The 23,701-nt window shown below is 52.3% G+C and overlaps 9 protein-coding genes across 9 annotated transcripts; 5 read left to right on the plus strand and 4 right to left on the minus strand.

Moving 5' to 3' along the window:
- Positions 1–687: 687 nt before the first annotated feature.
- Positions 688–2,249, minus strand: CC1G_09420 (hypothetical protein; the record flags this gene model as incomplete). The annotated part of the gene is made up of 3 exons (XM_001833954.1): positions 688–1,239; positions 1,299–1,994; positions 2,058–2,249. 3 exons carry the CDS (start codon positions 2,247–2,249, stop codon positions 688–690), a joined length of 1,440 nt encoding a protein of 479 aa, XP_001834006.1.
- Positions 2,250–3,036: 787 nt separating this feature from the next.
- CC1G_09421 (hypothetical protein) lies at positions 3,037–4,256 on the minus strand (the record flags this gene model as incomplete). Its single annotated transcript, XM_001833955.1, has 5 exons — positions 3,037–3,081; positions 3,139–3,393; positions 3,458–3,743; positions 3,796–4,021; positions 4,076–4,256. The coding sequence occupies 5 exons, from the start codon at positions 4,254–4,256 to the stop codon at positions 3,037–3,039; spliced, it is 993 nt and encodes a 330-aa protein (XP_001834007.1).
- A 954-nt stretch (positions 4,257–5,210) lies between these two features.
- CC1G_09422 (aldo/keto reductase) lies at positions 5,211–6,838 on the plus strand (the record flags this gene model as incomplete). Its single annotated transcript, XM_001833956.2, has 9 exons — positions 5,211–5,334; positions 5,397–5,416; positions 5,476–5,573; positions 5,653–5,794; positions 5,870–6,077; positions 6,146–6,258; positions 6,315–6,370; positions 6,437–6,611; positions 6,685–6,838. The coding sequence occupies exons 1-9, from the start codon at positions 5,260–5,262 to the stop codon at positions 6,836–6,838; spliced, it is 1,041 nt and encodes a 346-aa protein (XP_001834008.1). The 5' UTR covers positions 5,211–5,259.
- A 216-nt stretch (positions 6,839–7,054) lies between these two features.
- On the minus strand, positions 7,055–8,822 carry CC1G_09423 (hypothetical protein; the record flags this gene model as incomplete). The annotated part of the gene is made up of 6 exons (XM_001833957.1): positions 7,055–7,216; positions 7,268–8,165; positions 8,218–8,278; positions 8,340–8,615; positions 8,675–8,720; positions 8,772–8,822. The coding sequence occupies 6 exons, from the start codon at positions 8,820–8,822 to the stop codon at positions 7,055–7,057; spliced, it is 1,494 nt and encodes a 497-aa protein (XP_001834009.1).
- Positions 8,823–9,034: 212 nt separating this feature from the next.
- Positions 9,035–11,311, plus strand: CC1G_09424 (hypothetical protein; the record flags this gene model as incomplete). The annotated part of the gene is made up of 6 exons (XM_001833958.2): positions 9,035–9,221; positions 9,277–9,685; positions 9,737–10,289; positions 10,344–10,576; positions 10,627–11,095; positions 11,150–11,311. The coding sequence occupies 6 exons, from the start codon at positions 9,035–9,037 to the stop codon at positions 11,309–11,311; spliced, it is 2,013 nt and encodes a 670-aa protein (XP_001834010.2).
- Positions 11,312–11,598: 287 nt separating this feature from the next.
- CC1G_09425 (histone chaperone ASF1) lies at positions 11,599–12,570 on the minus strand. The gene is made up of 4 exons (XM_001833959.2): positions 12,482–12,570; positions 12,335–12,422; positions 11,917–12,262; positions 11,599–11,856 (listed from the first exon to the last, which is right to left on the minus strand). Exons 1-4 carry the CDS (start codon positions 12,500–12,502, stop codon positions 11,745–11,747), a joined length of 567 nt encoding a protein of 188 aa, XP_001834011.1. The 5' UTR covers positions 12,503–12,570; the 3' UTR covers positions 11,599–11,744.
- A 412-nt stretch (positions 12,571–12,982) lies between these two features.
- On the plus strand, positions 12,983–18,022 carry CC1G_09426 (hypothetical protein; the record flags this gene model as incomplete). Its single annotated transcript, XM_001833960.1, has 6 exons — positions 12,983–13,190; positions 13,248–13,401; positions 13,457–14,894; positions 14,952–17,213; positions 17,276–17,615; positions 17,670–18,022. The coding sequence occupies 6 exons, from the start codon at positions 12,983–12,985 to the stop codon at positions 18,020–18,022; spliced, it is 4,755 nt and encodes a 1,584-aa protein (XP_001834012.1).
- Positions 18,023–19,343: 1,321 nt separating this feature from the next.
- On the plus strand, positions 19,344–20,156 carry CC1G_09427 (hypothetical protein; the record flags this gene model as incomplete). The annotated part of the gene is made up of 2 exons (XM_001833961.2): positions 19,344–19,533; positions 19,693–20,156. 2 exons carry the CDS (start codon positions 19,344–19,346, stop codon positions 20,154–20,156), a joined length of 654 nt encoding a protein of 217 aa, XP_001834013.2.
- Positions 20,157–21,520: 1,364 nt separating this feature from the next.
- On the plus strand, positions 21,521–23,533 carry CC1G_09429 (translation initiation factor eIF2 gamma subunit). The gene is made up of 6 exons (XM_001833963.2): positions 21,521–21,801; positions 21,908–21,923; positions 22,007–22,134; positions 22,193–23,039; positions 23,100–23,351; positions 23,426–23,533. The coding sequence occupies exons 1-6, from the start codon at positions 21,655–21,657 to the stop codon at positions 23,467–23,469; spliced, it is 1,434 nt and encodes a 477-aa protein (XP_001834015.1). The 5' UTR covers positions 21,521–21,654; the 3' UTR covers positions 23,470–23,533.
- Positions 23,534–23,701: the final 168 nt, after the last annotated feature.

A 23,701-nucleotide genomic window follows, 5' to 3' on the forward strand; every position in this document is an offset into this window, starting at 1 on the left:
TGAAAATCTTGAGGGATAGCTGTTATTGCTGATAGCAGAAGATCCATAGCAGTCTTCAGTCGTCGAACTGTTGAACAATTGGTATGGGTTATACTTGGTAAGATGAGGGGGCCAGCTAAAGACAATCCCGACACATTTGTAGCTGTTTATCAGCAGCTTCCGCGACGTCTCGTTGGGCGCTTGGGATTCTATCGGAGAATCTACTCAGCAGCTAGCGCTTCGCCTGCGCCTGTACGTAGGCTGTGCACATGTTCTCCCGGATAATTATGGATATTTATGCTATGAAATCTCGGGAAAATCAAGGATACGCTCTTAGCCTATTGGTACGGGCGCTTAAATTCTTTTAAATCGGCGTTCACGCAACTGCGATTTGGCGTCCCATGGACCTTGCCCACTCATGACTGTTCCCAGGTATCTCAGTGGACATGCCTCCGTCATCTAAAATGCGTGACTTGGACGGTACGATGGTGGCTGGCAGTCCGTGTCCTCTTCTGCACCGGATGGTGCGGCGGGTTCGCGCATCCTTCCTACTTGAACATGCTCTGAGAGGAGCTGACTGAACTGCTCTCACCTTCTAACGAATACTGCGCTAAGCGCTCGTCTGCATGGAAGGAAGCTACTGAGCTGATTACATGTGACGGTAGGCACAGATGGGTATAGCTGAAGAGGCCGTCAACAACTTGAAGGTTACCGCTTATACTTCTCGAGCAACTTGGCAAACCCCTCCTGCACCTTCCTCCCCTTTGGTGCGGTGACGAAGCAGCTCAGCATGAGGTCCCCATTCTCAAGACGCCCATTGTTGTTGTAGACATCAAGGACATGGAGGGCATCAACAAAGATCTTGTAGTGTGTGAGCGTCTTGCCACCTCCCGCCGCGGACCAGTCGAGGTAAGCAATTCGGGCCATCGACATATTCGACATCGTGGCCGTTTCATTCGTCCTGTCGTCTTCAGGCTTGACAGCGCCAATGATCGCCTTCTTACCGGCGTCTTCACTGATCTTGTAGAAGACGACGGCTTCGTCCTTTCTTGACCCGTGAACGCGGGACTGCGCGAGTTTGTAGGCGAGCTTGTGGAGGGGGAGGGATGAGATCTCTCCCACAGTGAGGATGGGGTAGGAGACGGTGGCATAGGCGTTGTGAGGGTAAAGGGCGAGTTCACCGTTCCATTCTCCGCGGAATGAAGCAAGGTTGTTGAGGCCAACAGTCTGTGTTGGATTCCCCTCATCGATGTATACAGACTAACAGGGTACGTGGTCAGTAATCAAATATAGAGAAAAGCAGATCCAGCAATACTCACCTGGAGTAGCCAAGCAAATATCACGTCCCCGCTTGTTGGCCGAGCATCAGTCAACCCTGCAGCTTCGACTTCCCTTCGAATGTCGGCGGTGAGTTGGTCGTGGACGGTGAAAGGCACAATTAAGTTCCAATCGTTTGCTCCAGGGTAAACCTTCTGCGCAGCCTGCCTCCCTAGGTAGGATATAAGCCCACCAACACCGATAGAGCTGTAGCTGAGAGGTCGTTCTTCTTCGATCTTTCTACCAGCAGCGTTGGCTCTCTCGATCTCCCGGTCAATTAATGTCTGGAGGAGATTCTTGTTGGGACCTGGGGTAGGAAGTGGCGGTACATCCCACGGTTTTCCCGCCAATTCTGCTTCGAAGGCGCGCAGAACCAATGAAAACCCGATACCATCAAAGACACCATGGGTCCAATGGACGCCGATGCAAGAATAGTCCTTGCCCTCGTCGAGTCCAGCGAAATGGGTTACGTGCCAGTGCGTCAGTGTGATATCTTTACTGGCGTAATCTCTGAGACCCATGCCGGTTGCCTTCTTCCGTTCTGGGGGAAACCACAGATGCTCGGGGAGGTATTCGGTGATAGGTGGGATAGGGATCTTGGTATAGTGGGAGAGCGGCAGTGTGGACTTTGTGGAGGTGAGGCCGTAGGCTTCGTATCCCTGGGGTAGGTCTCCCAGAGGAACGCGTACTTGCCATCTCTGACATGGCAGGAAAGGTCAGTGCAAGATCTAGAGGAGTAGAGAAAAGTCAATTGAACGCACATTTGTTCCAGCTGACTCGACTCGACCAGCCAGCAACGGCCATTTCGAGATTAACCTGTCCAAGGTTTGTCGAATCTTTTCGACGTCAACGAGACCTTCAACTATCCAAGTGTTCGCGATGCTGCCGAGCTGGGTAACATTGTCGAAGAGCGTAAGAGGGACGTAGGCGAAATTAGACGAGGAGGAGGACATTCAGGGCTCAGCGCTGGGGTGGGTTAGAATAACGTATGTGCGTCTCCACCGCCTCGCCCACACTTTTATTAGTATCGTTGCTGAAACCTGACAGTGACATACACCAGGGAAGACCGCAAGGCGAACCTATACCCGGCGGGGCAGTCGGCATGGCAGAATATCCCCATTTCAACGATCCCATCTCACCCTGTTGTCTTCTGTGTTCACAGAACCCTGATTGGATCGGTGTCAGCGGATTTGAGGGGGCCTTCTTGGGCGCTGCTTGGTTCCCCTGATCCCATCGCTATCTCCTTGGTGCTTCTATTGTTCGGAGGAATGAAGATACGAGACGGGCATAAGTATGCGTGCCCCGCGCTAGCTTGGTTCGTAGTGCGAGATCCGTCCAGGAAACCTCCTCGCGAAAGAGAAGCGAAAGGGGGTGCGAATAGGGCATGTATTTATGTGCAACAAGGTCCGCTCATTGTGGGCGCTAATCAAAGTTCGGGGTTCGAAGATCGAGCCCACGATGGCAAGCTGGTTGAAGTTCTTCTGTTATCAGGCATGTCCATTTAGTAGAAACTTGTTTTATCCATTGATGAAACCTGAGAATTGGGTGGAATTGTGTCTCCTGGATGCCCCTTCGACTTACCAAATCGCTGATGGATGGGATCCACCACTCCTCTCCGGAGTCCCAGTCCCCACACGCCAACGGGCGCAAGCTACCTGGCACAGTTGAGCACGTCTATACATCCCCGTCAATTATGTGAACTTAATTCTAGTCTCTAAAGGTAAGTCTACGGTATTATCTCTATTTCAGAAAGCCTGCGCCCACGGAAAGCGCGTGTTCTCCAAGCTACAGAAGCGTGAGTTTTCGAGTTCTCGAAAACTCTTCTGACAGCCCATAACGCACACACATCGAGCTCCACTCGTCCACACCTCGAACAAACTCTCCAAGCCCATCGAAGAATGCTTGGATGCTTCCCTCATTCCCCCAATCTGGTCGCTTAGCATGAAGCTCCAAAAAGTGCTCCTGAGTTTCTCGGTGCAGTTGGGCTGCATGCTCGTATGCTTCTTGCACATCGATATCCCGTTGCTTCATGAGGACGGTAATGATGTTGTGCCCGTCAGCCTTCCTCACTTGCTCGACGTTCCAAGAATATGCGTCCTAAGACCCGGGTAAAGCTGTGAGGCCCATAATACTATCAGAATGATAGAATCAAGCGACTTACGTTTTGGATGATGACCATGTCCAAGCAGGCGTTGGTCAGGGTGTCCGTGTATGGATCGTCCAAGATCTCCTGCGGGATACCAAGTGCGAGCCCAAGGAGCGCGATTCCAGGTCGGATGGCGATAGTGGAACGTCGGATGGAGAGATAGGATTCGATATCACGAATGACCTTGTTCTCATGGTCGATAGCCTGGGTGAGCTCTGCTTCGAGGAATCCTCTGTACTCTTTGACAAAGCGTCTGAGGTCCTCCTGGGAAGGGTTGAAGGTTTCTATTCGTTTTCTGAAACTGGAAGGAAGTCAGCGATTATAATGTTGCAAACTTAAGGCCAGGGACGGACTCGCGGAGGATCTCCATGCAAGCAATATGAGACTGGGGACTGGATGAATCCAGGCGAGGATCACCAGATTCGAGCAGGTGCGCGATGCTTTCAGTCAGCTGCCGGATAACATCTGAAGGTGAGGTGTCGAAGAAGTAGTCGATCCAGAAACCAAGGTGCAGATAGTCCGTGGCTAGTCTGAGTAGTGCATAGTCGGCTTTGGGGCACACCGATGCCCCGAATTTTGCTACAGGAAACGAGTGGTTAACAAAATATTATCGAATCAACCAGCACGACGAACCGGTATCCAGATGGTCATGTATGGCTTGCTTCTTCCTATCCCGGTAGAGATCGAACTTCCTAAACCAGGAAGTCGATTCCTCCTGAACCTGCTCGTACAGCGGGTTTATGGCCGCTGGCCAGGGCCAAGATTCCAGCAGGGCTGGGACGTGGATGACCTTTCCGGTATACGAGCCTACCATGATTGAGGCGGGTTGTTGCTGGACACGTCTTTGAGTATCCGACTGCCAGTGGCCCGCCTTCGATATTTAACCAAAAGCCAGGTTCATTTTCCAGCGCGACAATCCCTGAAGCAGAGAAATTACTTGCAAGTGATCTGTCACCATGAATCCCGCCCCGACGGGTTCCATCGAGCGGAAGCGAGTGCTCGCTTTGCTGTTCGAAAGGGCGCACCTGGACCTTGGCTTGTCGACTCGAATAGAAATGAAGAGTCAGACAGAGAGATTTTTGACGACTTGAGGTAAAATCCTCTTCATATTCCCTTCACAAGCTGCAGCGAGTTCCAACTCCCCGTGTCGTCCGTCAAATCCACACACGCCGTTCAAAGCTAAGCGGAGAGGCTGCCCGGGAAGATAAGTAGTTTGGCGTAGCCAGAAGCGATACGGGCCCGAGGTTAGAGGCGAGTTTTTCTGGTACTCGGCTAGCCAGGCTCAAAACAGGCTGTCCAAGACTCCCAAGTGGTCGGTTGACGTGTTGAGGCGAGAACAGAAATTCGGATAGGACTGGGCGTTGCTCTCCGATGTCCACGTATGAGTGGGGGCTGCAGGTTTATTTAATAAGGGTACGTAAAAATTGTAAGCCGCGTTCAATACTGATTCAGGACCGAGTAATGAATGGTGGTTGAGTGACGTTGAGGTGCAAGTAGTGGACTTAACCAACACACGGGCAAGACTCCCCTATCGCTGAACTGCCGTGCCGAACTTTGTTTGATCCGATCATTGACACGCACCTCTCGGCATCCATGATCCCGCGATGACGACAGACTGGATATCATCTTTGGGATATCTGAGGCTTCGCACAACTTTGCCGTTGAGACGCGTAGTCTTATCGCACTGGATTGGGATTTGTAGTAAGCATCTTCTGCCAGGGGCTGTAAAGGGGTTATCACAGCTCTATTTAACCAGGGACATAAGCTGTTCTTCGAGATTCACAACTTCTCCGTCCATTCCTCATCTCTACCAAGACATGGCCCAACAGACGGTAACACAAAGCACCAAGCTCGGAGGGACGGCCTCCAACGTCTCCGTCGGCGTCGTAGCCGTATGTACACCTAACCGACCTTCCAATCTGAACTTCGATCTAACCAGAATTGTCCTTTGTAGCACGGATTGATGATGATGACGTCCGTCTAGCCGAGATTCATTGCATCCAACTTTGGCTAATAACGAAGGTACTTGACAGGTGGACTCCCAACCCCGTACCAGACGAGCAAGCGTTCGAGGCTATCAAAGCCGGAGTTGATGCCCTTCCTCCTGGTACCAAGATGATCTTGAACAGCGGTGCGTATACCTTATGGGGGACTCGGAGATAGTCCGTGTCCTAATCGCTAACGACCTTGTTCGGTGTTGCGACCTATAGGGGAGTTCTATGCCCAGGACTTTGGCACGGCCAACCTCGAGCTCCTCTCCCGTTTCTTCGCCAAGTACCCTGACTACGCCGATAAGACGTTCTTATCTGTCAAAGGCGGGATTGATTGGACCAAGCGAGGGCCCGACGGCTCGTGAGTGTCCGCTCCCCTCCTCGCCTCCAAAACAGAGGACAGGCTAACAGGAGAGATACCCATCCAAACCAACAGCCTCGAGTTCCTCAGAAAGAGCGTGGACAACATCCTCAAAGCTCTCGGACCCAACAAGAAACTGGATCTCTTCGAGCCAGCACGGATTGATCGCAGCATCCCCGTCGAGGAGCTCACCCAGCACCTCGTCACCCTCCTCAAAGAGGGCAAATTCGACCACATCGGCTTGTCCGAGTGCAATGCGAATACTCTTCGTAAAGCTCATGCTGTGAGTTACTTTGTACATCCGACTGGTTTCTCCGCGTAGTACGATACTGACGGGACGGGAGGGCGAAGGTTCACCCGATTACGGCTGTGGAGATTGAAATCAGCCCTTGGTCGTATGAAGATAAGACCAAGGATGTCATCGCTACGGCTAAAGAACTTGGAATCACGGTTATCGCATACTCGTATGTACACTTCCAAGACTTTACCCCGATTTTCACCTAACGTCTCCCTTCCTCAGGCCCCTCGGAAGAGGATTCCTCACAGGACAAATCAAGAGTTCCTCAGATCTTCCCCGTAAGTAACACTCCGCAAACCCCCTCCCTGACCACGCTCAATTTAACATTCTTGGATTACATTTAGCTGGCGACCACCGTGCCTCTCTCACCCGTTTCCAGGAGGAGAACATCAAGCACAACATGGCAATCGTCGATGCCTTGGTAGGGATCGCGAAGAAGAAAGAAATTACCCCTGCGCAGCTGTCGATTGCTTGGGTGAGACACCTCGGTCCACATGTTATCCCTCTTCCTGGTTCCTCGTACGTGGCACTTCATCTTATTTAAAGCGGGACAAATATCTCTGACTATCATCTTATTTGTTGCGGTGTTTAGGAAGTCTTCGCGGACTTTGGAGAACCTCAAAGCGGGCGATATTCAGCTCTCAGATGCTGACCTCGACGAGATCAACAAGGTCATTGCGACTCACCAGGTGAAGGGTGACCGATACTTTGGGCAATCCGAAGAGGAGAGTCATCTCTGGGGATGATTGTCACGTCCATATATCACTGGCAACTCTGTCGGAGACGAATGAATAGGAAGCGGCGGTGATTATATTCAGTGACAAGAATACTGCCCAGAGGTCAATAATGTACAGTGGTCTGTATCAGAAAGTTGAGATGCGGTGTCAATGTGCGTGTAAAGTACATATTGGTTGTATATCTATCCCATGGTTGACTGTATATGCATGGAGAGGACGAGGTACTCATGTCAGCCTTTGGGCAGCAGCTGAGGCCCGCGCGTAGAAGTCGGGAGTAAGGTCCAATGTCGAGATGTCGACACCACTGAAATCCCGGTTCTTCACTCTCCTGGATTCGAGTTCCCTCTTCGCATAGTAGAGGTGAATCAACTTTACGCAATCTCTAGCCTGTAACAAACATCAGTACAGACTCATAACAAACGAGAGGGTGATCCTTACCACGACGAACAGCCCCAACCCAACTGTATTCCTCCACCAAACAGGGTCGCTTCGCGTGGTGCCCGTGTTCACCAACAGGCCCTTCCACGCGACCTGAGCAACCATACCCAACTGCCTGAGCGTGCCCATGGAATTCCAATTCCCAATGCTATCCTGTGGTGGCGGGAGCCACACCTTGCCAATGGGTTCCCTAATGGCAAGGAACGTTCGGAGCAACGGCGAACTCTTCGCAATCCGGAGTAGCAACTGACCCATCCAGTTCGAAATCACTGGAACAAGCAGCGCTCCTCCTACCCTACGTCCGATAGTTGATATGCTGATGTCGAGTAGGTTTTCAGGTTCGTTGTCTCCATCGCCGTTGTTAGCTTGTTGGCCGTTAGCGTTAGCGTTGTCGTTGCCGTTGGCGTTCTCGGCGCCATTGGCAGGTTGAGGAGCAGCGGCCGGCGCGAACTCCTCCCTAACTCGAATAACGAACTGGCCGTTGTTGCCGATGTTGACTCTGGCGCCGTTCCGTCCACCGAATGCACCGCGGTACACTGGCGGACGAGTGCCCATCAACCAGGTGTAGACCATGTCGTGCAGGCCCTCGTAGAGGCTTCGGATGATTGGGATGCCGACGAGACCGAAGAGAATAGGGCTGGGTGGCCAGAGAGGTCGCCGAGTCGGGACGAAATGTCGGACCAGGAGGCGCTGGGCGTTCTCGGGGAGGCTCCAGTACTCTGCTATCCGCTGGTTGCTGAATGTGGTAGGCCATGCGAGGAGAAGAGGAAGGCCTGGGGAGATGTGGTTGAGTGCTGGGAATTGCATCAAGATGAGACTCCAGGGTAGGAGAGGGAGGTTGAGGAAGGCGCTCCATGGCCATTTGGAAGGGTCGTCGCCCAGGCAGATTTGGTACATCCTTCAATGTGTGGTGAGTTTAAACGAGGAAGTATGGGTTGGAAAAAACGTACTCTTGTCCTACGAATTTCTGGACAGCCCAGGCGCCATAAGCCGTGCACACAACGTAGACGCCTAAAAGCGGAAGGCCCTGTCAGCGCATGTCATTTTGGCTTCCACGAGCGAAGCACTTAACTGGTTCCAATGACTCCAGCAACAGTTGCGAATCCAAACAACACAACGAACGCCCCAGCCCTCCTCAAAATGCGATGTCCCTTCTCCATCACCCTGAAGATCAACGGTTTATCACTCTCCAATTCGTACGTGCTTTCGCATTGCGGGCATTTCAAAGCCTTCGAAGCGCGAACTTCAGATTTTTGTGAGGATTGGATCCATTTGAGGAGGCACTGTTCGTGTGCTACGAGGGTGCATTTACATGGGTGAGCCCATGCACGAGGTGGGTTTTCGGGCGCTGCGAAATGCGAGTCAGTGGGTCAAGTCAGTGGTACTATATTTCGTCATAACACATACGATCGTTGTAGTTTTCTTCTTCGCGACAAATGTAGCAAAGTTTGACCTAGAGCCAACTTCGGTTACAGGGGAGAGGAGTATAAAGATATCATATTACCTTCAAGTCATTCACTGTTGGAACGAGAGCTGTGGATTGTGCAGTAGACATCGTAGGCTGGACAAAGTCGAGTGCCAAGAACAGTGCCCGCTGCGCCCTCCGCTCGGTTCAAGCGGAGATCAAACGGATGACGATGCTCGGCATAGGATCCGGCAAGTCGCGTCCCACGTGCAGTCATTCCCAGCGCGTCACGCCTTCTCCGTCGCGTCCGCCGTCGACATCGTTGATCCAGGGCCAGAGCTTCGACAGCGACCACGACTACGATGGACTCGTCATCTAGACGGATACAGCAAGAACAGCGAAGGAAGGAAGAACTGCAGAGGCAGATTGAGAAACTCCAGGCAGAGCTATCGAGTCTGCCTGAGGGAGAAATCGTCGCTGCGCCCAAGTCTTCGCCCAAGAGGAAGAAGCCTGAGCCTACTGTTCTGGCACCAGCAACTCCATCTCCAAGTGCGTAGAGCTCCTTCTCACTGATATTTATGGATATTTAACGAAATTCGCTCAGGAAAGAAACGCAAGGTCGAACAGGTACCCAAAGGTGGCCCGATAGCCAAACCACTCTTCCAACCAGCGAGCAAGCTGAACACAAGTTCGACTCGCCGTCCTGAAGCATCGAAGTCAAAGAATGTCAATCCTCCAATACTACAGCGGCCAAAACCATCGAACCTGCTGCAGAAACTGGCTCAGGTCAAGTCAGAACCTGAGGCAGAAGAGTCTGAGCCTGTGAATCGAACAACGTCGTTCGATGACCGGCCTGAACCCCCACCAGAGGCGGGACCTAGCTCTGTCGGAGCGAAGCGAGATGAGAGGCTCATGCTGGTGGACGACTTTGAGATGGGTCCATACGAGTTTACGCCACCTCTGGACGACCCGCATTTTGAGAAACTAGAACCTCATTCGAATATTGCTTTGATGTGGGTATTTGTCCTGTTCTGACGACGCTATTTCATTGACTGTTTACTTAGTTCCCGCAACCTATCGCACGCCGACTTCTCAGAGCACCTCGAAGGCCGCTATTATATCTCCCCATCCAGGCTCTACTCTTCCATTCGACTTTTACCCGACAAACAAGGCTATGATATCCCAGTGCCAGGCGACTGGGTTACCATCGCCGTCGTCGCCGAACGCAGCCCAGTGCGCTACACCAAAGCACCTGTCACACTCGGCCCAGACGAGGACGCCATCGACCCCAAAAGCAAGTGGAAAGCCGCAAAGAAGGAAGCGGCAGCAGAAGGCCCCAAGAAGCCCCACGGCAAACAGTTTGTCAATATGAAGCTGATTGACTTTGGGGCTCGGACCAAGTCGAGTGCGACGGGCGGCAAGGCGGTGGTGAGGGGTGACGCGTTTTTGTCGTTGTTGCTGTTCCAGGCGGATTCGGTGGAGACGATTGAGCATGTGGATGGGACGAAGGAGAAGATGTATCGTGGAGGGAGTAAGGGTGCTTTTGAAATGCTGGATAAGCTGCGCCCCGGGGATGTGATTGCGTTGCTTAACCCGAAGATCTTGAAGCCGTACCAGGTGCGTAGTAGCTCGCGTTCTCTGGAGGAGGTGTGTATTCATTGCTCTCTGTAGAAATCGGCAGACAAGCCTCACCCGGTGGACAACATCCTGGCTGTGACACCCGAGTCTGCGTCCTCCGTGGCGATCTTAGGCAAGGCCAGGGACCTTGGCCAATGCGGCGTAAGAAAGAAAGACGGCAAGACTTGCGGAGGGTGGTGCGACAAGCGCGTCAGTGAAGTATGCGAGTACCACGTCCAGACTGCCATCCAACACCGCCGAGCAGCTCGACCCGAGTTCACTGCTGGGTGTGTATCTTTCATCCGCGACCTATAACCATCACTGACTTTGTATCTAGGACTGGAGGCATGACATCCAAACCCATCGCGAAACGCAAAACCGAGTTTGACCCAGCGCGTCAATGGGGTTTGCTACCCGAGAACAAACCGGACGGGGCCACCTACATCGTTTCGGGGCATATCGTCGGCGGGGGCGACTCGAGGTCAATGTTCGTAGGGGAGAATATGGGTCGGGAGGGCCAGGCAAAGGCGAAGAGGAAGATGGCGAACGCCGAGGCTGATAAGTTGTTGAAGCAGTTGGCGGAGAGGGATAGGGAGGGGATGGAGGCTGTTATGGCTGCGAGGGCTGCGGCTTCTGGGAGTAGAGGGAAGGATAAGGGGAAGGGGAAGGATAAGGACGGGGAGGAGGGTGAGGAGAAGGGTGAGAAGCAGCGGAAACAGTACTCTGTGAGTATTGTGAGGTCGTTGGGTTTCGATCCTACTGTCAAAGCTGGTCATCGGAGGATAGAGACTGGTGGCGAGTCCAAGGTACTGTTCACTGTCTTTTTGGAGTGTTGAGCGATGTTGACGGATTGCGGGTAGTTTGAAGAACTGCAAGCTCTTTCGGCTAAACGCAAGATTGCGCTGGGTCGTGCGCCGAAGAAGGAAGTAGCGAAACCGAGTGCCCCGCCTGTTGAGGAGCGGACTGTGGATTTGGATGAGTCTGATGGAGAGGAGGGCATGATTGATTTAGATGATATTTAATCAAGGACACGGTATCTTATTATCCATGGACAGCAGATAGTCATAGGGTTAATTTATATGCATGAATTTGTCAAGGAGCGACGCATGGAATTTTCCAGGTCGGCATGGTATCCCGCACTCTTTGCTGTCTGGAACGAGTTCGCTTGTCAACAACCGCACATCTCAACTCTTGAGATTGACCATCTCAGTCGCGGAGTGCCTCAACCACCCATCCTGATCATGACCGATATTCGATGCACGGATGTCCCTGGGCTTATAAGTGTATTTTGAGACCACCGGCAGTACAAGGGTTAAGACGGCGGCATGCACATTCAAACCTAAGAGGGTACACGGGTTGAGCATTAATGGACAGCAGATAGCAGATAAATTACAAGACAAGCAAGAAACCAAAGCACATAGCAAAAGTACATGGCAGAGAGGGGCCGGGAAACGGCTAGGCACCGTTCACTGGGGCAGGATCTTCGTCCATCTTGGTGTCAAGATCGTCCGCCGAGGGTACAGGCGCAGAGGCAGCGGCGCCTGCAGCCACCTTGACAGCAGTATCCCTAAAATACACGACGCGTCAGTGTCTGTCATACCTCCCAACATTGGCTAGAACGGCACACCATTTAATCTGGAAACGCGTCACACGGGGTTTGGTACTGATATCCCTGACCAGCCTCTCAAATAGGATCTTGGGTGGTGGGTTCTCCTTCATCTCCTCGTTATCGTATTCGGTGTTCTGGTAGTACCCGACGCGCACGAATTCCTGGTCTTTGTAGGATCCTGTGAGAATGAGGGCTGCCACTCCCAGGACGTCTTCTGGTGGGATTTTGGATGGATCGGGAGCAGAGCCTTCGAATTCGAACGAGTTGACGCCCACTGGGACTGGGCCAACGAGACAGTCGTCGAGTTCCTGATCTAGCTCTTCCTGGCCGGGACATGACACGTAGATGAGTTTCCATTCGAGATCTGGGTGGTGGGGTAGGCTATGTGGTCAGGGGGATCCACTATCTTTCGGCAGCTTTCTGGTGAGCAGCTCACCATCTTGTAGCGGCGCTATACACTCAAATGTGACGCGGAAGCGGTATGTATCTGAGAATCTGGCGGGATTGTTCAGGAACTCGACATTCTGGAATGAATTGAGTCTCTGTGAATCTTTCTAGGTCAGATGAACGTGTGTGAACTCACTCTAATCGTGACTAGAGACATTTCGTTGGGTTTAGGGCCTTTATTAGTTTCGGTGTGCGGTCGTGAATAACGGTAGAACTGGGAGAAACAGAGAAAAGCGGGTGGTCAATGGAAGAGAAATGAAAGGCGACGGCGCGATCTCGACGCGTGCGTGACAATCAGCGGTCACGTGGATTATGTCACAGCGTGTGAACCATCAGGGATCAGGGGAGAATTCTCGTTCTGTGTCATCGGTGAGCCTTGTATTCACCGCCTTCGACGACGACGACAACGACTGGAACGACGACGAACACAACGACGGACACGACTATAACGTCCTTCTGCCTAATTTGACCGCCCTTTGTTTCTCTGCTTCGACACTGGTGTTAGCGACTTGTATTACTTAACGGCATCCAACGCTATCCTGAGCATGCTCATTTGCGACTAAACGCCCATTCGTCCACCCGTTTTTTGCTTTGTCTCTGCCTAGTCTCGTTCTGAAAATCGGTTACCACAGCAGCCATGTCGACTCCTGAAGAGGATGAAGCTCGTCCAGATACCCCTTTGGCCTCCCAGACCACCACCAAGGTCGTACCCGCAGCGCAGGAGGAAGATGCAGACCAGTCCTATACCCAGCATGCGTTCGCACTCTCCGACGTCGTGAACGAGGACGATACCAAGCTCGAGCCATGGCCAGAGGAACTGGCTGGTGTCGATATCAATATCGCTCGTGAGTCGCCAGCTCTTCCGACGCTGTAACGCCGGATGCCTAACAGGCTTTGCTCAGCGGACGGGACATACATCGAGACTTCCTCAGGCCCTGCCGCCCGCGAACTCAAGCGGAGGTACGACCAACGCTTCGGTGTCAGCGTGAACGTTCGCTCGCCCTACGCCATCACGGCGTTTGTCAACCAGCATGGAAAGCAGATGTTCCGAGTTGGGTAAGTCGCTTTGATATCTACCAATTGAGCGTTTATAGTTAATAGTTGCTACCAGGCACCGTGAATTGTCAGCTCCCGCTGCCTCTGCTGCGGAGGTTGCTGCCGAAATCGAGGAGCGAGGCAAGACATCGACCGATGCTGGACAATCGCCGCGCTCGAAACGACCATCCCGGATGAGTGTGCATACCATCTTCCCGCCGACCGTCTTCACTATGGGCAGCACGATCGTCACTCAAAGTTCAGTACCGAAGAAACTCCGCAAGGCCAGGTCCATCTCGAGTATCGATGGACGGGGGGTCAACGAGCTTGGAGAATTGAGCCATCATACTGGACGGGCCCATTCGCAGAGTGTCACCGCTGCCGACATGCCTCGATATGCCATACCCCTCCCCTCAAGGACCGTCGACGCCTTCGGTGAGCTGATGGACTGGCCTGGTTCGTCATCGAGCATTTCCAGCCTCTCTTCGCACGCTTCCAGCAGCGAAGGGAGCGCTATCATCTCGCAGCCTTTCGGCACTGGCGTATCCTTCGAGTCACCGTTGAAGAAGCCGGTTTTCCAGTTCCTGCCCCCACCAACACGCCACATCCGGCTTATGCAGTCGTTCGAGTCTGGCTTGACTGCGAGGCAAGACGATCTTCAGTCACCTCCTACCCCTCCGACCCTGGCGGAGTCCAGCGAGACGGACGAGGTCAAACCTGCCTCGGCGGTGCGTTTCCCTGACCGACGGTACTCTTACTTGACGGAAACGACGACACGCCCTTCGTCAACGTATGAGCCCCCTGCGGAAGCGTCCCTGTTGACTCAGTACGCCACGACCGTTTTTGACGTTCTCCAGACCTATCGAGGTCTTCCTAACCTGGACAAACTCAATTTCGAGCCCGAGGGGAAGACGGTCAAGATCTCACTTGCGGAAGATCAGTCTGCAGCCCCACGAGACGATCCACGCTTCGTTATTTGGGGAGAGAGCGTACCGGACTGGGACAAGGACACCGACTCTGTGTCGCGTGACAGTTTCTCTGACGCTTCATCACGGCCGATATCCAGCATCTCGAAGCGTCGAAGCAGTCGTGTGCCGAAGCCCAAAGCTTCTGAACCACCCAGCCGTCGTGTTTCCACTGCACCAGGGACAACGGAGGGACAGCGTATCATGATTGCTGCGACGATTGAGCGGTGGATCGCACAGTTGACGAGCGACCTGAACTATGATGAACTCTTGGACTTCTTCCTGACGTACAGGACGTACATCAGTGCTGTTGACCTGGGCCATCTCCTCATTTCTAGGTTCCATTGGGCGTTGCAGCAACCCAAGAATCCGCAGGATGCCAAGGTCCGACAGGTCGTGCGTGTCCGAACGTTCGTTGCCATCCGCTATTGGTTGGTGACGTTCTTCACCGTCGACTTCATCCCAAATCGAGAACTGCGTGTCTTGATCTCCAATTGGCTGAACACCTTGATTCACGATCCTTTGCTCAAGCAGCATTCGGATGGACTGGTGAGTCCAACTTGATGTCCACTTGGTTTCATCTCCCCCTAACATATATACCTTTAGGGTATCGTTCGTCGCCTTGCCAAGGTAGCCAAGGAGTGCAAGCAAGCGCACATCAGAACCACTGGGACGACACCTGTTGAGAAACCAAAGTCGCCGCCCAAATCCGAAAAGGTTAAGAACCACGTTTTGGGACAGAAATTTGCTGAAGCTGTATTGAAAGATGAAGATGATTCGGATGTTGACTTGGACTTCATCCCAGAGGAGGTTGCCGATGCGGTCTCTGACACGCCTCCAAAGGATCCCGCCAATGCACATTTGGCAGCGGCGCAAACGGGTGCTGTCTTGTCGCCTACTCGCCCAACATCCTCACTACCGGTATCTTCCTTCAACATCCTCCAGAGAATTGACCCGAACCCGAGTACGGCAGGGTCGGAAGGGGACTCTTCGCATCCGGCACCGGTCCCCCTTCCAACTCATCAAGGAGCATTGTCCCGCGCCTTCGTCAAGACCATCGGTCGCCTGGGGAGATTGAAGCGTGTTCTCCACTCACGTTCAAATACCCGAACTGGGGTGAATCTTGGCGCCTTTGACGTCGATGGCAATACGAATGGATACCTGTCCGCTAGGCCACCACCAGCTCCACTTCCACTATCTCCAGATTCCACACCCTCTCCGCTTCCCAGTGCACCCAGCGTCCTCCAATCCGTGAACACATCGTCGATTGCGCAAGATGCTGTACCATCGTCGCCTCCAGCCACTGCGATCCCCGCACCTCCCGGTCTTCCCGTCATCGCGCCACTATCCCCCCTTCAGCACCCAATGACGCCGACAACGCCCACGCAAGCATCTCTCCCTCGAGCGGAGTCAGGCTCGGAACCTGAGGCGACACCAGAGAAACCGACATTACACGACAGTCCGCCAGATTATTCCAACGTTAACCCCTCCCTCCCAACCCCTCCTCCCGAACTCGATGACTACCAGTCGTTCCAGTCTTCCCTTACCCTCCAAAATTCTCAATCCAGCAACAAGGCGCCTTCCATTAGATCTTTTGCATCGTCGACCGGATCCTATGGAGAGGTGATAGCCCCGTCAATCCGTTCCTATGCGTCGTCGACTGGGTCTTTCGGAGAGATATTGGATGGGAATGGAAGCATCAAACCGACATTTGCCAAGGCGAATGGGCCATGGGCGTTCGACATTGTTTCTATCGACGACCTCGACTTGTCGGATACCTCTTCGGATTGGCATGTGGGGGGACCCTCTGTACCTCCCGGACTGAGGAAGCAACCCCGCAAGCTGCCGCAGCGGAAGGACTTTGAGTTCCTACCCCGTCGTTCGGAGGTGTCGTCTATGGGTATCGTTTCAACACGCGACTCTGTGGCATCGGCTGCTTCTGGCGGAGCTATCGGAGGTCCCATCCAGACGTGGCAGTTAAATGCTCTTTTGGACTTGTTGAGCAACGACGAGGAGGATGGTGACGTGGCGGATGCTCTCAGGCGGTTGGAAGGACAGATCAACCCCGAGAAGATTCAAGAGAATAGGACCAAGGTGGATGGATGGGTGAAGCAGATCCAGAAGCGGATGGCTACTGGCGACTATGAGGACGAAGACTACAGGTTCCCTGTGGATTCTGATGAGGAGGATTCGGCGGATGAAGTGGAGGCCAATGCCCGCCGGGCCGGCGGCGACGGTTATGAGGATGATTCGGCGAGTCAACAGGATATCGCGCTGTATTCCAATCCTCCTGGACTTGAAGGTTTGGGCACCCAGATGAATGGATCGTCGACATTGGGCGTTCCTGCAGTTTCGTCGTCATCGTCGTCGTCCGATACGGGTTCTGCGACTCGTTCCCCTGCGGTAGAAGATGCTGTACCGATCGAAATCCTTCAAAGTCGAGTGACGGCGGCACCTGTGGAAATTCAAGCTTCGGCATCCAATCCCTCGATCATGAAGCCTATCGGAAGTTTGCCCAATAACGAAACGCTGCAGATCCACCAGTCGTTCATTTTAAGCTTCCGAGCGCCCGTAATTGCGGAACAGTTTGCGATGATCGATAGGGAGTTGTTCATGGGTGTGAAGTTTGAGGAGCTGGTGACGGAGGAGTGGATGGCGACGAATGAGGTCGATGTTTATGACTGGTCGCAGTATTTGAAGGACCGGGCGAGGTGGAAGGCTGAGCACCGGAATGCGGACAAGACGACGGCGTTGGCGGCTGTAAGGGCGAGGTTCAACTTGATCGCCAACTTTGTCGCCTCCGAGGTTGTCCTTACGCCTCCCTCTCAACGGCATACGGTGGTCTCTAAGTTTATCCGAGTTGCTTGGGTTCGTGTCATTTTCTTTTTTCTCTTTGGGAATGATCAACTGATGTTGTTTTCGCTCTTCAGAAATCCTACGAGTTGAGCAACTTCAATTCTCTTGTTGCCATCATTACCGGCTTGCAAAGTGACTGGGTCAACAAAGTCATGCGCAAGGTTTCGTGGAGCAAGGTTGGAACCTTTGAGACCCGGGTGTTCCGGAACTTGAAGACTTTCGTGAGTAGCGCCGATGGGTTCGCGCACATTCGCCGTGCTGTCGAGTCCATCGTGGACGCCAAACCCATGGAATCCAGTTCCCATGCATCGTCTATTATCAGCGGAAGCACCGGAACGGAAGGTCAGCAGACGCGAAGCAGGTCCGGTACCGATTCCAAGCCCCCTGTTCCTACAGCTTGCGTGCCCTTCATTGGTGAGTTCCTTGACTCAGTCTGTTTCGATAACATGGCTAATTAATATTTTGCAGGTGTTTACCTCGCGCAGCTTTACCGTTTGAAACGGCTCCCTGACCTCATCGATCCCACTTCACCCAATGAGATCGTTGCGATGAATCCTATCACTGGAGATTTCAACCCTCCTGCGCATCCTGAAGTGTTCGACGCTCTCGCCCCATTACCGCCTACCATGCAGCTTGAGCCTCTCGTTAATGTCCATAAACAACGGAAGATCGCGGCTGTTATCAAGTCTCTTGTGGCAGGACAACACATGGCCAGTCGTGTCAATTTCGAAGTTGATAAGAAGTTGTTCCAAAGATGCTTGAGGCTCAGGGCTTTGGAGCCTGAAGTACTCCAGAAAGTACTGGCTGGATACTCTGAATGAGCAGACTGAGTCTGTTCCCTTTGCTTTGACATTTTCATTGCACCATCTTCGCCTTCGTTGCCCAGCCATCTCTTTTTATTGGCGCTTCCTCCGTGCTGTTACTATAGACTGTTATTTTCTTTGTTTCGGTTTAAATTTTCGACTTCAATTGTTGATGTAGTGCTTTGTTTTTGTGTATGGTCTTTTTGTAAAGGTTTTGAAATTTAGTTTTGGGCGATTGAAGGACGATAGAAGAGGCTGAAAGGGTGAACTGGACTTTTGACATTGACGTCGATCACGCGTTTCCGGAACCATTTCCTTGGATCAAAGGTTTCCCACGAATCGGGCCATGGACCACTTTTGGACTCCGATCCAACTCCATCGTGCAAGAAAGGCTCTCAAAACTGGGCAAATTCGCGGTAATAAATCTAGAGAAAGGGAGTGACCTGTAAGAAAATGCCTCATAGCTTTTTTAAAACAAGTAGGAGCTACATAGCTTTCATTGAGCGCCTTGAATGACTCTAAACAAAGGACATCATAAATTGCCGGACCGTTTAGCCACAGGCTTGACCCGTCGCTTCGTCTCCCTCTTTCCTAACCTAACCATCCTATCTCCTCTTTCTCCCGTTACTCCGCCACCTCGCGCTTTCTTCTCTTTCTCGCCCATGGTTTTGCAGCAGTCTTCGCTGTTAAGTATAAAGCAGGGTCTGTGTGATTCGCTAGTGCCTCCAAGAATGAGGCGGGTGGTACCTGTGGCTTTCACTGCGCCATCCAGACCCAACATCGATCCTGCCACCATTGATTGGGTTGGTCTCGCAATCAAACTCGGGCCTCCCCTACGCAAAGACTTTCTCTGCGCTACACAAACGCTTATCTATTTACTCTCACTCGACTTTGATGAATTTATTCGATACTGTAGAAAGGTGGGTTCCATTTAGTCTCCTGTTGGAGTTTTAAAGGGATGGGATGACTTATAAGTTACTTGTTTTGTGGTAGATTATCGCTTTGGTAGAGGTTAGTGGTTCTTTTGCGGTTATGACAACGGGTGGTAGATGGTATGGTTTACTAACGATACGTATATACTATATAGCTGGCTCGAAGGACACTTGTTAACCAGGGGATTGCTGTGCAATCCTGGAGTCGGTGTCCCGCCCCAGCCGTCGCTTTCAAAGCGGCCTACCTGGATATCCTAAAGAAGCTTCAGCAAAGGCGGGACGACGTCCCCACCCATTTGCAAGGTAAATATCCTCCCGAAACGAATTTTCACTGTTGCAATGGGCACTCATTACCTGCCACGCGCTTTGCTGTATATAATCTTATAGACCGAGTTAGGCGTGTTGTCATGCCACTTTCGACTCCCCGGTTCCTGATACGCAGGGCGGGGGAAGGAAAAGGGGATGTGCCGCAAGGCGGTGTGCGGCCCCCTTCGACACCCCACGCGACCTCGACTGCTGGCATGTCCGCAGCCTCACCTGCTCTAGCCTCGATGTCTCCGTTACTGCTGGCACAGCCGCCTGTGCAATGCATGCCCCGTGAGTCATCCTTTTTTGGTCCTTCCCTCGGCGCTTAGTTCACGGGTGACGCGGTCGGGGGATGTCAACCCCGCCGGACACGTTTCCAAACCTTTTGCTATACTCTTTCCGAACTGGTTTATTGACCTTGTTTTTCTTTTCTTTCGGGCACATAATTAGCTCCTGATGCCTTCCCGCCGTGTCCTAGAAAGACACTCAAGTCGACCGATATACTCGTTAGGAAAAAGCCTAAACGGGTTTGGTCGAGTCGGGCTGAAAGCGGGTCCGTCTTTGGCAGTGACTGGGAGAAGAACATGGGCAAGTCGAGGGGGACGGCTAAACGCCGCCGATTGACGATGTCCTCTGGGACGAAACTTTCTTGGAAACCTACTCCCCCTCCTCTTTCACTTCTTTCGTCGAGGGAGTTGGAGGGTGAAGAGGATGATGATGATGATCACTTTGATCGTGACAATTCGGACGGGTGGGCTGAGGGTGACGATGGGAATGAGGGGGACGTGTCGTATCGGATAATTCGACGTATTCCGAGGCGGTTTGGGATTTTTTGTACAGGCAAGGTGTCGATGCATGGACCTAATCCGTCTGCGATGCGTGCACGGTCGATCGGTGGGAGGTTGAGTGTGTAGGGATCACGAGTTTGTCCTAGGGATTCTCGACCGGTGTAGTTACCTCGCCATGCATCGCGTGTTTGGGCTGGCCCTCGGTGTTGGTGTTTTCACGGTTTGCCTCGAGGGGTTTTAGGCACCATTTCCAGTTGAACCGTATTTTGCGCCTGTCCCTTCTTTTGTCCTTTTGCATTCTCACAAGTAGACTACGGCATCCAAGCATGACTTTTACAACATTTTCTCATTACCAGCATTTTCTTTCGTTATGACAATTTCTTTCTTCCCATACACTACTTTATATAGATTTTAATTCAAATCTCAGCTGCATTCTCTCGGCGTACAGTAACAGAAACACTGTAGGCGCTTAATCCGTAAACATTCCTCCTTCCTGCGTGGTAACTTTATCTTCGACGCTGCTTCCCTCTGGTTGAGCCGTTGAGGTGACAACGCCAGCAGTTCTCCTCTTCCCCGATCCAACTAAAGGCCTTGCACCCTCCCGGTCCTTCAATTTATCTGGGTCATTCGATGGAAATACCTAACGACATCCCCTTTGTTAGCCTCGTTCATCAAGCAGCACTCCGTAGAGAAGATTCTCACTTGGCCTGGGTTCTCCCTGCTTGGAGATGGGGGAAGCCCAGATTGTGTGCCTACAGGGAAGCGTGGATCAGGTTCTTTGCCTGTTGGAATATTGTGTTATTTACTTCGACTAGTTATCGTGGATTGGAGGCTCTTACCGTCGCTGTAGTAAGTCATCGAATGTGAGTTTTCAAAGGCTACGAGAGCAACCGAGAGTCACATTAAGGTTTTCTGCGAGCTTAATATGCGTGGGGGGAAGTGCCTAATGACGTCGTTAGGTTGGAGCTGTTTTGACTAGGCCGGAAGAGGGGCAGGCTGTCGTGGGGTTGCCGTGACGAGTATTCCTTTGCGTCAGTCGCAGCTGCTACTTATGTGTGGGTCGTTTGCGGGTTTCGAGCGGACAATTCCAGTTCCCCGTCCAGTGGATAGCGTTGAACCGTGATCACCGCCACACTCGTTTAAGCGATTTTGTATATATTACGGGCCACTTTGTCTCGCTGACTTACGCTTCCATAGACAGTGCGTTCCATCCCATTCCTACCCACCGTCAACCCACCGTACGTTTTGCATTGCACCCGTCCAAAGGCTGGCTCGACCCCCGCCGCCACCTTCCAAAACAAGCACCCGACGGACCCGGACCTCCCAAAGAGGAAACTGACCGACCCGGAGTCAAAAAGGGGCAGAGCCGCAGAAGGTCTAGGCAAACAAGGAGCCAAACAAGGGCGATTTGAGGGTTGACTCACCCGCGTCGTAATCAAATTACAATAAAAAGGTTCAAAACAAGCTTTGAATCTTGATCCAGAGAACAAGCACGTTCTGCCCTCGCTTGTCCCCAGCTTCGAATTTTTAGCAGACTAGCGCACATACAGCAGTTGCGCGAAAGACGATCAAGGAACGAAACTCAAGAACGGGAAGAAGGATCTTTTAGAGAAAGATAAGAAAGATGTCGGGCGACGAGACGCTTCAGAAGAGAGTGCAGGATGAGTCTGATTCTGAGGAGGAGGAGATTGAAGAGGAGGAGGTTATCCCCACCGTCGATGTCGATATCTCCAAATTGCATCCCTTGTCTCCAGAGGTCATCTCAAAACAGGTGTGTTCTCGTTCCTTTTCTCGCCTTCTCGCCTTCAATCGACGAAACCGAACTGATTGAACGTCCATTTACTATGTCTTTCGGGCGTTGATTTTGAAACGTGAAGGCTACAGTGAACATCGGTGCGTTGCTTGGTTTTTGATCTTGTATTTGGAGAGATATCAGGACGCTGATTTCGATAAAAACTTTGGAATGGGGTGAATAGGCACGATCGGACACGTCGCTCACGGAAAGTCGACTGTTGTGAAAGCCATCTCTGGTGTAACGACCGTTCGATTCAAGAACGAGCTCGTTCGTAACATCACCATCAAGCTCGGTTACGCTAACGCCAAAGTGCGATATCTTTCCTTTTCCAAACCTGTTTATCCCAAACTAACCGACCCGTTTACAGATCTACAAGTGCGAAAATGATGCTTGCCCAAGACCAGGCTGCTACCGTTCCTACCCGTCCGACAAGGAAGAGCACCCGCCTTGCGAACGACCCGGATGTGGACACCGCATGAAGCTCCTCCGCCACGTCTCCTTCGTCGACTGCCCAGGACACGACATTCTGATGGCTACCATGTTGAACGGTGCAGCGGTCATGGACGCAGCCCTCCTACTCGTCGCCGGCAACGAAACCTGCCCACAGCCCCAAACCTCGGAGCATCTTGCCGCCGTCGAGATCATGAAGCTCGAGCACATCATCATCCTCCAGAACAAGGTCGATCTGATCAAGGAGCCGCAGGCTCTCGAGCACCAGAAGAGCATCTCTGCGTTCGTCAAGGGTACTGTTGCGGAGAACTCGCCCATCGTCCCCATCTCGGCCCAGCTCAAGTACAACATCGACGCGGTGAACGAGTATATCGTGAAGAATATCCCGATTCCTGTGCGCGACTTTACTTCGGATCCGAGGTTGATTGTTATCCGTTCCTTCGACGTCAACAAGCCCGGTGCGGAAGTGGATGAGTTGCAGGGAGGTGTAGCCGGTGGTTCGATTCTGCGGGGTGTGCTCCGGCTAGGACAAGAAGTGGAGATCCGACCTGGTATTGTGACCAAGGATAGCCAGGGAAGGAATAGATGCAAACCTATCTTCAGCAGGATTATGAGTTTGCATGCGGAGAAGAACCTTTTGCAGTTTGCGGTTCCTGGAGGGTTGATTGGTGTTGGAACGAGGATCGATCCTACGCTTTGCAGAGCTGATCGGTTGGTCGGTCAGGTTTTGGGTGCAGTTGGCAAGCTTCCCAAGATTTACACCGGTGCGTTCAATCTCTCTTGACTCCTTCGTAAGACAAATTATAACACACCGCCTTTCATAGAACTCGAAATCAGCCTGTTCCTTCTCCGCCGTCTCCTTGGTGTCAAATCCGAAGACAAAAAAACCACCAAAGTCACCAAACTCGTCAAAAACGAGCTCTTGCTTATCAACATTGGCTCGACTTCGACTGGAGGAAGGGTTTTGAGCGTTAAAGCTGATTTGGCCAAGATTCAGTTGACGTCGCCGGCGTGCACGGAGGTTGGTGAGAAGGTTGCACTTTCGAGGAGGATTGAGAAGCATTGGCGACTTGTTGGTGAGTACCCTTTTATCTTGTTTTGTTTGTTTTGGGTCTGGACAGTTCATGGTGCTGATGCCATGAATCTGCAGGATGGGGAAGTGTACAACGCGGAACGGTGTTGGAGGTTGATTAGATCTCTGGTAGTACTATACCTTACGAATGAAGCTCCTTTTGAATGCACGTACTTTTCTTCTGTCCCCTTTTTTGACATTGCATTTTCCATTGCCCAATCCGCATTTAACAATCAAGATCGCGTCCTTGCTTCTGCAACCTGTGTCCTGTGTCCCCTGGATCTACTCCTCTTCTCACTCCGATGCTATTCTCTGCGTATGGTATCTCTCCTACCTCGCCATGTTTCCTCGCTC

This window comes from Coprinopsis cinerea (assembly GCF_000182895.1).
Source record: "Coprinopsis cinerea okayama7#130 chromosome 10 map unlocalized cont3.10, whole genome shotgun sequence".
Classification (NCBI taxonomy): Eukaryota; Fungi; Basidiomycota; class Agaricomycetes; order Agaricales; family Psathyrellaceae; genus Coprinopsis; species Coprinopsis cinerea.

Bases quoted from the DNA above. Each gene is read 5' to 3' on its own strand.
- CC1G_09425 (XM_001833959.2), bottom strand. From the start codon at position 12,502: ATGTCTCTAGTCACGATTAGA. The intron at 12,263-12,334 runs GTGAGCTGCTCA...CCCACCACCCAG, and splicing joins TATAGCGCCGCTACAAGATG to ATCTCGAATGGAAACTCATC. The intron at 11,857-11,916 runs GTGTGCCGTTCT...CGTGTATTTTAG, and splicing joins ACGCGTTTCCAGATTAAATG to GGATACTGCTGTCAAGGTGG.
- CC1G_09429 (XM_001833963.2), top strand. From the start codon at position 21,655: ATGTCGGGCGACGAGACGCTTCAGAAGAGAGTGCAGGATGAGTCTGAT. The intron at 22,135-22,192 runs GTGCGATATCTT...ACCCGTTTACAG, and splicing joins TCGGTTACGCTAACGCCAAA to ATCTACAAGTGCGAAAATGA. The intron at 23,352-23,425 runs GTGAGTACCCTT...ATGAATCTGCAG, and splicing joins GAAGCATTGGCGACTTGTTG to GATGGGGAAGTGTACAACGC.